At 41.9% G+C, this 12,763-nt stretch overlaps 2 protein-coding genes across 2 annotated transcripts; one reads left to right on the forward strand and one right to left on the reverse strand.

The window, feature by feature from the left end:
- Window positions 1-1,879, forward strand: LOC122080029 (F-box/kelch-repeat protein At1g23390-like). The gene is made up of 2 exons (XM_042646886.1): window positions 1-144; window positions 205-1,879. Exon 2 carries the CDS (start codon window positions 258-260, stop codon window positions 1,509-1,511), a length of 1,254 nt encoding a protein of 417 aa, XP_042502820.1. The 5' UTR covers window positions 1-144; window positions 205-257; the 3' UTR covers window positions 1,512-1,879.
- A 4,306-nt stretch (window positions 1,880-6,185) lies between these two features.
- Window positions 6,186-7,304, reverse strand: LOC122078050 (F-box/kelch-repeat protein At1g23390-like). Its single transcript, XM_042643924.1, has one exon. The coding sequence runs from the start codon at window positions 7,302-7,304 to the stop codon at window positions 6,186-6,188; it is 1,119 nt and encodes a 372-aa protein (XP_042499858.1).
- Window positions 7,305-12,763: the final 5,459 nt, after the last annotated feature.

Raw genomic sequence — 12,763 nt, forward strand, 5'->3', positions numbered from 1 at the left:
TTTTTATAAAATTAATTGTGAGGGCCATAGACCACAGTAGATAATGGTCGTTAGAGAAATTACAATGAGGGAGTTGCTAATAAATGAAGTTATTAAGAAAACCCTTCGCCATAATATAAATTTCTCCCTATGCGTCTCCTCCAATGTTGGCACACAAGGAGGTTATATCTGCTTCTTTCTTTCTTTGGTTGGCACACAAGGAGGTTATATCTGCTTCTTTCTTTCTTTGGTTGGCACACAAGGAGGTTTGGAAAGTAATGGCCAAGGCTATGAAGAGAATCCTTCCAAAAGTGGGAGATGAAGCAGCACAAGCAAAAGAAGAAGAAGCTCCGATCCATGGAGATGTGTTGGAGGCGATGATCCTCACCCGCCTGACGCTGCTGGACTTGGTGGCAGCGTCTCTCGTCTCCAAGGCGTGGCAATGCTCCGTCTCTACCTCCCTCCGCATCTCACCTCGTGTCAGGCCCTGGTTCATAGTCTACGCCCTTCACCACCGCAACCATTCCCTCACTTCCGCCTTCGCATTCGATCCTTCCTCTCACGTTTGGCTTCGCATCCAAAACACCCACAACTTCCACTTCACTACCACCACCACCGGCGCACTCCGATACTCCGACTCCCAAAACCTACTCTACACACTCTCCACCACCGGATTCTCCTTCTCCTCCGACCCCTTCCACCTGACTTGGCACCATGTGAAACCGCCACTTGTCTGGCGCGAGAACCCAATTGTGGCACGCCTCGGCTCCCGTCTGCTCGTCGCCGGTGGCACCTGCGACTTTGTCGATGACCCACTCGCCGTCGAGATGTACGACATCGCCTCCGGGAAATGGGACACCTGTCAGCCCATGCCGTTCTTACTCAAGGACTCCGCCACCAGCACTTGGATCTCCACCGCCGCCGCCGACAACAAGGTCTACCTGCTAGAGAAGCGCTCCCGTCTGATCTGCTCCTTCGATGCGGAGACCAAGACATGGGGACCCACCTTTAATCTGAACCTGATCTCGAACCCCAACAATATTAATCCACCTGTGTCTGTGTTTCACTCCACCATCGGCTTCATCGACAACCGGCTAGTACTGGTGGGTCTAATGGGGGAAACCGAGGACTTGCACGGCCTGGGGCTCTGGGAAATCGATCAAAACACCTATGAGTGTAGGCCCATCGGGGAGATGCCGTCGGAGATGGTGAAGAGGCTCAGGAACGCGAACTCGCCGCTGTCGACCATGAGTACATCCATGGAGGGTGGTTCCATTTACATCTACGATCCTCGGAATCCAGAGAAGATATTCTTGTGCGAATTGAACGAGGGGATCTGCGAATGGGGTTACTCTGTGAATCCAATGGTGAAAGATCGGAAATCAATGGAGAGATTTGTGTTCACGAGTTCCAGAGTAAGGATGGGCGACCTTCGCAACGCTCTGTCGACTGGAAACCGTACTTTCACGGTGGAATCCGATGGAGATGGCCTTTCCAGATCCCACTCTTTCACTGTTCCCTGTCTGTCTTAGGCATTTGTACATATGACTATTCAACACCTGTGTCTCACGAGCGTGGACCACGAATCCCGTGATTCTTCACATCCTAATTCATTTACGCTAGATTTTTAAAATGAGCAACGATATACCCATGCTCAAATTTGCGTATCGATGAGGATGTTTCGTTTATGAGATCTTAGGGTTCTTGGGGTTTAACATTTTAAATTCATAATTTTGAGATAGAATTAGCTGCTCATAGGATCACCTTCTGCCATTATAAGGATAAAAAGGGGTACATTTGATAACAAAAAGGACATGTATTGAATGTTGACTTGTATGAGCCGTTGATCTGTTTTCCTTGTATGCATCTCCTTTCTTCATTAGTGGATTTGTGTTCGTCGAGAAATCAGGAGAGATATGCTCCTTTAATACAGAAACGAAGTGGGCTCACATTCGACCTAAATCATGGTTTCAAGTATCAGTATTGTACCAGCTGTATTGATCGTATTGATATCAATTGAGACCAATCCTTGATCGATCCATATCAATTTCCTATATCATTTTAGGGGTAAAAAAAAAAGTACTTGTACCAATTTAGTACCTAATACTTGCCGATCCAATCTGATTTGGATTGATATCAATTGGCATGGACATTGCCAATATCACACCCTAAATCCATGACCTACCCTTGTAATGACATAAAATGGGACATATATTGGATCCTCACATGTATGTTCAAGTGAACTTACATGTGATATGCAACGGATCCAAGTGTTTGGCAATAGTGGAAGGACTTAATGAGAACCGTTCGTTAATATAACAAGCTCCTGCGGTGCTCATTGCTCCCTATCATCCCCAATCACAATGACTACACGGTTGTGTTTGAATTAGGCTCAACATCTTTGGGGTTACCCTTTTAGCGGCTCATTGCTTGGTCATTGGATGGTGCGAATCAACCTCTAAGATGAAAGAGTTCTGAGAAGCCCTTTCAGTAGTTATTGCATTCACTTATTAGGCCATGCCATGACACATTCAGCTTGACTTGTGTATCAACCAAGACAAGAGTATAACAATACTTCTCAAAATTGTGTAAATTAGAGGCAAAAACAGAGGTTTATGAGATGGTATATGAGAATGAAAGAGTTTAGAACACTTAGAATCATCCTCTATGTTGTTAAAGAGCCCAAAATATTTTGGGAAAAGTTTTCCTTCACAGCACGATGAGATTCACTATTCATCCTAGGTTTTTTTTTTTTTTTTTTTTTTTTTTAGTATCCTAGGGTTCACAAACCTATATAAAGTTTTAGAACCTTCCCAAATACCCCCCATAGTGCATCTAAGGTCTGCTTAATGAATGGACCTAAAAGTATTTTAAGACTTCATTTTACAACAAGGATGAGAGAACACTACCCGATAACGTACATACACACCAATACTCGTGGCCAATGAGAAGACGTGAACGAAAATCTTTAATGTGAACAGCATAATCTTTTCACACCCGTTGCATCTTGAGTCTTGACACAGATAAATGCTAACGGCTAGCATTCTTTCTTCTCCGACAAACCACCCACCACTTCTTCTTTTTTGTAATTTTGCTCCGACAGAAAGAGATGGGCTAACCCTAGATGACTCTTTAAAACAAAATAAATGGGAAACCCTTGTCCTTTTCTCCTTTTTCTTCAATTTCGCAGGGAGGAAGCGAGTAGGCAAGAGGCAACTTGTCCCAATTCAAGCAAACTGAATCGGCAATGGGATCAGCCTTAGCTAATTTCGATTTTAATTTTGGCCAAAATCGACTTTAACCCTATAAATTTAGGTATTAAAAAATCGATAGAATTCAGAATCAAACTCAGTCATTTTTTATTTGAATCGCGGATCCAAACCATCCAATTCCAAGTTTTAAGATCCACCCAGTCTCAAATTTTTCCCATATTGATGAAGTGCCCAATTTTAGGTCCTATTTTTTTTTTTTTATGCTACACAGGCTATTTTAGGAGGTCATGGAATCAAATCATATCGTCTGCAAGTGTGTGTGGAAAAATGTATGTAAAAATAGGTGGTCATTGTCCCTATTAACGCCATTTTTTTGGTCTATCCCTTGTGAAATTTGGTCTCCAACCTCCGGCATGATTGAAAAAGTTATTAACAGACTGCATCCACCCATTCCTGTACTCTTTTTTCTAATCCAAAATTGAACCGTGCAAGTAAGGTGAAATTAATGGAGAGTGCAGTTCCTAGACATGACAATTACACAAATTTGATCCATTAAATTGTAACGGGCCACCTTTTATTGGTTTGTTGCCAAATTTTAGCTTGATCAATCATATGAACAACTTTCAATTACATTTAATGGTTTAGGACTTTTATTCGAAAATAATAATAACATATTTTGATGCCTTATTTCTAGGTTTGGTTTAGGATTTTTTTTTTCAATATAATAATATCATATTTTGATTCTTCATTAGTTTAAAAAAATAAAAGTCTTTTTTTTTTTGTTTGGGGGTGGGGTTGTCCTTATAGAAAGCAGATCATACAAGTGGATTAGCTTCATGTTTAAACAAGGTAGGGTATTAGTCTTATTATGATTACAACAAAATGCACCTAAGAAGGTTAATTTGTAATAGACAATGTAACTCTACCAAAGTTTTTTAATATGTATTTCCTAGTTAGAAGGGGAAAAATAAGCGAGATAACGTAGGGAGTCAGGACTAAGGAATAAAGATTAAGGAGTAAAGATTGAAGTATTAGCCTCACACTCTCAACTCATAGATTATAGTGTAAAAATCGTCTAGAGCCACTACACTGGTGCAGTGAGCAATAAATAGTTGGAAGCCCGTTGGGATGTGTGCCCGGATGTTCTCAGCCGCCAGGTGCTTACTACACTTCACCGCTTATTGCTGCCAATTTGAGCCCCATATAACCCAGACTCCCAGAGTATATGTGAAAATGGAGCAAGCTCATGGCAAAACAAGAAGCTTCATGTATGATTTATTTTTTTCAATGTACTAACCTATTGGGCACTGTGGTCGATGGCCAATCTACTGGGCGTTAGTAGGGTCAATGACCACCTACTCCTACACACCCACTCATCTATTCATACAAACATAAGATAGGGTTCGATCCCACAACTTCCTCCATTAGAAGCTACCACCACTAAGCTAAGCTAATGTTCCCCTAAGGTTTCAAAAGAGGGGAAACCGACTGAGCTGATGATTGAAAGGCGTGAGTGAAGTGGAAGTTGAGCACTTAAATGAGTACTATCCGGCCACGCTGGACCAAGCATTCCACATGAGAATGAGAATCATTTCTTATTAGTTCACTCTTTCACTTTGTTTCTCTGAAATGAAAGAGAAGAAATAAAGATGAGGTTGAGTGAAAATGACCTTTTTTTCCTTGGAGACGGGATGTTGAGTAGAAAAATGTTTCTAAAATCTGAATAGGAAATTCTAGGTTTGGCAAAGAAAGGTATAGGAGACCTACAAAGATTTCGTGTGAGAAGGGGAGAGATTTTGGCTTGCAATGCGTATAAGATGAGCAAGATCCTCTCTTATGCGATGTTTGATCGATCGAGAAAAATTGGAAAGGGCAAAAAAAGAGGGATAATTTGATTATTTTTCATAAATTCTCAAAAACTCAACTTGTAGGGAGCGTGGATCAGATCCTTATACCTTGTACAAGATTGATTCATAGATGGAAATCATGGAATCCACCCAAGAAAAAATGCTATGATAGATTCCATCTCTATGGATCATACCATGGAGAATAATTCTCGTAAGAGAAACTGATCCATAGTCCTGTTGGTGTACGATGTCTTGTATTCCATCGCAGTTTAATCCAGGGAGTATTGATGCAGCACCTAGACAGGCCAAATGGTGATCCCGCTAGACACCTAACCGGACTGTGGGGGTTGCAAGAGAAGCAGGAGGCCTGACCGGGCCGTGGGGATTGCAAGGGGGCAGGAGGCCCCTCTGCATAACAGGAGGTGTAGGGGACTCAGGCCCCATTCAAATTTTTTATTTAAGGACAATTGTGTACTTTTTGGATTAGGGTTTTTTCGCTATATATTTGTAGCGAAGGTTTCTTTCTCTATAATGCAAGCAATACTGAGAGGTGTGAGGACGAACGTTGTAACCCTATTCTCCATTGATAATGAAACAAAATTTCATCTCACCGAAAACGTAGACAATCTTATCAAACCTCGTAAAATCTTTATGCATTATTTGTTTTGTTTTTTCATTATCTTCTACGTCTTCTACAAGCCCTTATTCAAATGCATTTCACATGGAAAAACTAAAACAAATATTGTTACATCATAACTCTTGTCAAGTGAGTTGGCAGGCCAATTCTCCCACCCCACCTCGTAAAACCAGTTCCACCTATTTTGTGGAATTTTTCTTTCCGTCTCTCTCTTTTCATATTTTCTTTTCCTTTTCTGTTTGGGTCCCCCACCCCACCTACAATGGCCCCACTCCGTACACTATCCGCCCCATTTTTCCCACAAACAAACAGGGCCACAGTGACTTTGGTGGAAATGTGGAACTCATCCTCAAAAACCAGATGAGAACTATACTATTCAACCCTTTTCCATTTACATTATTATTATTTTCACTGTTAAATAATTTCTCTTTCTAAGTCTGATCAGTTTAATTAACTAGACAGAGAAGTGGGCGGGTGACAGTGAAAACATTGGAAACTCGAAAGGCCATCTCAGTCGGATTCCACCACCGTGAATGTACGGCTTTCGGTCGCCACAGCCTTGTGAAGGTCACCCATCCCGACTCTGCAACTCGTGAAGACGAATCTCTGCATCCTGAAGTTCCGATCGTTCACCATGGGATTCACTGCGTATCCCCATCTGCAGATCCCCTCGTTCAATTCGCAGAAGAATATCTTCTCGGGATTCCGAGGATCGTAGATGTAGATGGAACCACCCTCTATCGAAACACGCGTCGTCGAGAGCGGGGAGTTCGCGTTCCTCAGCTTCTCCACCATCTCCGGCGGCATCTCCCCGATCGGTCTACACTCGCAGGTGTCTTGATCCACTTCCCAAAGCCCTAGGCCGCGAAAGTCCTCTGTTTCCCCCATTAGCCCCACCAGAATCAGCCGGCCGTCGACAAATCCGATAGTGGACTCAAACACAGCCACAGGTGGATTGATATAGTTGGGGTTGGAGATCAGTTTCAGATGAAAGGTGGTTCCCCATTTCTTGGTCTCCGAATCGAAGGAACAGAACAGACGGGAGCGCTTCTCTAGTAGGTAGAGTTTGTTGTCGGTGACGGCGGTGGAGATCCAATTGCTGGTGGCGGAGTCCAGGAACAAGAAAGGCATGGACTGACACTTGTCCCATCTCCCGGAGACGATGTCGTACACCTCGACGGTGAGTGGGTCGTCGTCGAAGTCGCAGGTGCCACCGACGACGAGTACGCCGGAGCCGAGTCGTGCGACGATGGGGTTTTCTCGCCACACAAGTGGCGGCTTCACATGGTGCCAAGTCAGGTGGAAGGGGTCGGAGGAGAAGGAAAATCCGGTCGTGGAGATTGTGTAGAGTAGGTTTTGGGAGCCGGAGGATCGGAGTGCGCCGGTGGTGGTGGTGGTGGTGGTGAAGTGGAAGTTGTGGGTGTTTTGGATTCGAAGCCAAACGTGAGAGGAAGGGTCGAATGCGAAGGCGGAAGTTAAGGAATGGTTGCGGTAGTGAAGGGCGTAGACTAAGAACCAGGGTTTGAGACGAGGAGAGATGCGGAGGGAGGTGGAGACAGAGTGTCGCCAGGCTTTGGAGACACGAGAGGCCGCCACCAGGTCCAGCATCGTGAGGCGAGTGAGGATCATGGCCTCCAACACATCTCCATGGAGAGTCTGAGCTGATGATGCTTCTTCTTTTTCTTCTTTTGGTTGTGGTGCTTCATCTCCTTCTCTCTCTTCTTCTTTATGGTTTGGAAGGATTTTCTTCATAGCCTTGGCCATTTATGTGAAAAGAAAAGCGGAGAAAGGAAGCAGCTATGAATTATGAATGGGTTCTCGAGGAAAAGGGCGAAGAGGTATATATAAAGAAGGCATAGTAGGTAGAGATAGGATCCGCTCCTCGTAAGTTTGCATTTAACACCTATCACACTTTTTGAAAAAGTGTTGAACACGCTTCCAAATATGGATACCCAGGGGAGTGGGGAGGCATCCCACGTGGGTAGAGAATTCAGATTCAAGAAATTTGGCTTTCCCCATCAATTTATTGCCACACGGTTGCCGTATGGAATAATCATAAAGGTACAAATGAATGTTGGACCTGACGCATGGGTTACTTTAGCATGTCTCTATATCTCTCTCTCTCTCCTCCCCACTCCCTCTGAACCTAATGAACCATGGTTTGATGAAAGAGCTCTGGTCGAATTGGATTGGAATTGACCGAGTCTAATTCTTACTGGTTTTTTAGGGTACTCGTTGATTCTGTGGCCAATTCAAGTTGATACTCGATTGATGTAATCATTCAAGTTGTTTTCACTAATTCATTGTAAAATACAAAAAACCAAAACAAACAAACAATACTGAAAATCAATATTTGAGGAAAATTTTCAAAATTTCAAAAAGTCTTGGGTGACTTGGTATGACTTAGTTTGAGTCTCATCAAATTTTTATGGGAAAAGGACAAGTATGCTACATAGTACTTAGGAATTAGGAATGCTAGCGGCATTTTGACAGTAGGATTTGATCAATATGAATTGAACTATTGAATGGAGAGAAGATAGATAAATTTCCAATGCGCGGTTGCAACACCTTTACTCTCTCTCTCCTCGCCAAAAAAAATCATTTATTTACCTGATCTAGCCGAAGAAAGAGAAATAGTTGGCACCGCCACTGTTGATGGAGCAGATGCCTCGTCTTTCAGACGTAGATCTCCCAGCCGCCATGACCAAGGTGGTCACCGACGTCACCCAGACCTGATCGGTGCTCCAGTCCTTGGGTGAACGCCCCGATGAGGCCGTCAATCTAGCCAAGGCCGTCGATCTCTGAAATCGATTCCGACAATGAAGAAGCCCAACCACCAAAATCGAAGCCGAGAGCAGGGAGAGAGGGACATTGGACCGCGAAAGAGAGTCCTGAGAGTTCACTGAAGATTTGCAGAGAGGGGGTAAGACTACAACTCCAGGCGAGACGAGAGAGAGAGAGAAAGCGAGACGACGACGACGATGACGGGGATTGACAGACGTTGGTCTTTCCATTTTTCCAATATCAATTCAAATGTCAAGCCGACGACGACGAGGAGAGAGAGAGACGACGACGGAGAGAGGACCAGGTTCGCTCAGTTGGTCCGTCATCAGCTTCGCCATGGTATCGTCGTTAGGAGCCAATACTGGTGCTGGTGCCGGAGCTAGTGATGGCCCTGGAGCCATTGCATCATAGATCGACAGCACAGGCTGTGAACCTGTCGGCGTCGATGGTGCTGGTTTCTTGAGCTGGTGGGTTCTGGGGTCGACAGTCGGTGCTCCTTCTGGCTTCACCGCAGAAGTCTGTTGGAGATTTCTCTGACGGTTGAAATTGTCTTGAATGGATCGGGGGATTAATAGCCGTTCGATCCCATGAATGACACCGTCGGGACGAGTCATCGAGTCTGGATGGATGACCGCCACGGAATCGACCTTCTTGTCGAAATCCTTACAGGTAAGATGAACATGATCGTGAGAAAGCGTCTTGTGCTTAGCTGACTTGCCGTCGTCGCTTTCGCCCCAGCCGCAGTTGCTGTCGGTTACCAGATAGTACCGCTACCGTCGACAACAGCGGCGGTGCCAACTACTTTGCTTTCTCCGGCTGGATCCGGTGAATGAATGATTTTTTCCGGTGAGGAGAGAGAGAGAGAGTAAAGGTGTTGCAACAGTGCATTGAAATTTTGTTTATTTTCTCTTCATCCAACAGTTCAATTCATGTTGATCAAATCCTACGGTCAAAATGCCACTAGCATTCCTAATTCCCAGGTACTATGCTAGCATACCTATCCCTCTCCCAATTTTTATATATGACAAGTTTTCATGACTCGTGACTTTTTTTTCTTTTTTTACTCGACCCATGTGAAAAAAACTAGATTTTTTAACATTGCTTTGAAGTGCTATAGATTATTAGACTGAAAGTTTTAACTTAAATTTATGGAGGTCGTTTTGCTTCACCTACGGTTAATGAAGTACTCTTTTACATGGACATTAATAGAATGAGGATCAAAATGAGAGTAAGGGTATTTAATTTCAAAATTTCATCTTATAATGGGAGTATTTATAATTGACGTATTGTGGGTTTTCCTTCACCAACTATGGAGGAAAATTTTCTACTAAATTTTTTTGAAGAAAAATTCTTTGATCGATGGATTAAAGATAAGATAACATGATCTGAGAACCAGATTAAATAAAACTCCCCCAATTGAACAAAGAATTCAAACTCTCCCTCAAGAGACGATTACTTTTTTCAAACCTCACAAGATAAGCACCGTATGTCGATAGCTAGCCTTGCAAGACGTAGGCGTGCCGTGCACCTTCATGCAAGCAAAGAACTATTGGCAGGAATAAATAGGCCACTAGTAACAATGATGTGTACATTTGGGCCCATTTTCACTTTTGTCTTCATCAGTCCAATCTCAAAGGACTCAAACTCCACTTCCCTTTTTCCAAGTCAAGAAAATGATTTTAAGCGTACAATCTAATATGGGACTTGGATAATAGAATAGTTCCATGTTCACACGAAATAGGATATTCTTTTTCTTTATGGTTTGGAGAAAATGCACCTAAGAAGGTTTGTAATAGACAATGTAACTGTCTTAATTTTTTTTTTTAATTTTTTTTTTATGTATATTTTTAGTTAGGAAAGGCCAAAAAAGAAAAAGAAAAAAGCAACGTAAGGTAGGGAGTAAAGACCGTAGTTACGTTAAAATGAAAAACGACAGAAAATCTTGATTTGATATAAAGTGTTTAGAATGATTCAAAATACGAATAATACATTAGAAATATGATCAAACATTAGGAGAGAAGCTAAATAAGCGAAAATGGAGAATATACATATATAAATTATATATGTTGGACCAACTCATGTCTTATTAATTTAATATTAATATATGATGTGTGGATCATAAATTATTTTTTTTAAATAAAAAATTTAAGTTTTTTAAAAGGTACAAATTTTCACATAGAAGAGAGAGACTCATCAATGAACTTAGGTGCTCTCTCAATGGTCTTTTTGGTAAAAGGATTAGGTCAGTTGTCAAGGATCAATGATTCACAATGAAGAGATCATGACTCATGCATTTCTCTCTTTCTCGGGACTTACTTATAAGAAAAATGGTCCATGATCCTTGTGGTCCAATAGGGCCCACTAAGAGTTGAGAGTCTTGAGACTTGAGAAGTAACCACAAGTATTAGCCTCACACTCATCACCCTTTTTTTTTTTTTTGGATTAATTAACCCATACCATGAATTTTAGGGTTGCAGTTGAAACTGGGCCCACCATCCAGGCCACAACCCCACCCTGAAACAAAACTTCAAAATGACCTCTCATTGTCAAGTTTCCTGTCTCTATGTCCTCTTTCTCTGGGTAACTTAACATGGCCAGCCAAACAGACAGGTAAAATGCCCATTTCATTTCACTTTAAACATCTGAGCATCACAGTTTCATAAAATAGAAACAAAACATTTCAATATGTATAGTGAAATTTAATGTTTCATAACCAAACCACATGGCAATAACAGTTTATTTGACTCTGCCCATCTGATATATAAGACTCACACTCACTTCAAGACTGAAATTTCAACCCTACACTTTTCCCTTAAAGAAATCACCCTTTTCAGGATAAACATAGTTTTTGTTAGATTGGGTTGAAATTTTATGGACATGCAGAGGACCTTTAGATTCTGTGCTCTCATTCATATATATATATATATATATATATATAAAGTTTTAGTACTCTTAAATGTAATTTTTAAGTGGCAGAATAATAATGCAATGAAAAAAATAAGGGCTAACAAAGATTGTGTTTGGAGTCTTTGGACCACCAAGGAGATACATACCATTGTTAGGGGGAATAAACCATTTCTTAGTTACATTAATTTCCATTGAATTCATCATCAATGGTAGATTTCTGTAGGTGAGTTTTTGTTGCTCCTAATAATAAGTCTTAATGTGACTGCTAGCCACCACTATTCACAAACACCAAAGCCCCTAACCTTCTACCAAAAAAAAAAAGCCCCTAACCTTCCAATATTAATTTCTATTCTATGCCCTTGCAGGATGCTATTCAACTGATCATATGTTCTCCCCCAAAACTAGTCTCTTCTGATACAAGACTTGAACCTTCGACCTCAAGGTTGAGCATATAATTAACAAGCCATTGAGGATATAAAGAGACTTGTCCCAACCTTCAACAGAAACAACATGAACACCCAGAGACCTAATCCTCAAGTACCCCTCATGGATCTTCTACCACGGCCATACACAACATAGAAGTGCTCATGCATGTAACAGATACTGAAAAACCCGGTTGGCAAGATCGCACAAACAGTTTGGTCATTGGTGGTTGATGGCTATATACTCAGATGCTGCAATGGAAGATTACAGCATACTGGCAAGGGAAAGGGAACCTCTGGGAAGAGTGTTAGCTGCAATCCAAATGTCTTCACTAAGTGCGAATTTCCTAAGAAAGTTATTTTCCCTTCAATACTGTCCAAAACTATCTTTTGAATCACCTGCAACCCAAGCTTTCACCCAATTGACCATCCAAAGGGAGAGAAAAACCATAATATAGTAAGTTTAATCAATTCCACATTTTAAATGTCATTGATTAGGATGCCATTTTGAACCCCTCACCCCTCACCCCTCACCCCTCACCCCTCATCCCTGGACATACAAGGGTTATCCCTGGAATGCGCATTCCAGAGGATACACTTTATAAGATACAAAATGAAATAGAAAAGCATATTGGACGATCCAGAAAACTACAAGGCCCAGCAAACTGATCTTTTTCCCAGTGCGAACAAAGCATCCAACATCCAATAAAGAGGTACTCCATAAAATGTATTTGTTTCTCAAATGAAACAGGTAAGTTAAATCAAACAATGGAACATGGCCTTGTTCACATTCTCGCAGCAGGTTCGGGTGTCAAAGCAGCATTCATGCTTGAGACATTTGTGAGGTGAGCCACCTCCACAGAACAATGGATGAAGGTGCTTAGGTGATCACTGCTACAAGTCTGCATTTTGTGTGCATGATTGGACCCCATGATTTATTTTGAAGGAGTTAACCCTAACAATTAAGACATTCAA

This window comes from Macadamia integrifolia, chromosome 5 (assembly GCF_013358625.1).
Source record: "Macadamia integrifolia cultivar HAES 741 chromosome 5, SCU_Mint_v3, whole genome shotgun sequence".
NCBI classification, from domain to species: domain Eukaryota; kingdom Viridiplantae; phylum Streptophyta; class Magnoliopsida; order Proteales; family Proteaceae; genus Macadamia; species Macadamia integrifolia.

Bases quoted from the DNA above. Each gene is read 5' to 3' on its own strand.
- LOC122078050 (XM_042643924.1), bottom strand. From the start codon at position 7,304: ATGATCCTCACTCGCCTCACGATGCTGGACCTGGTGGCGGCCTCTCGT.
- LOC122080029 (XM_042646886.1), top strand. From the start codon at position 258: ATGGCCAAGGCTATGAAGAGAATCCTTCCAAAAGTGGGAGATGAAGCA.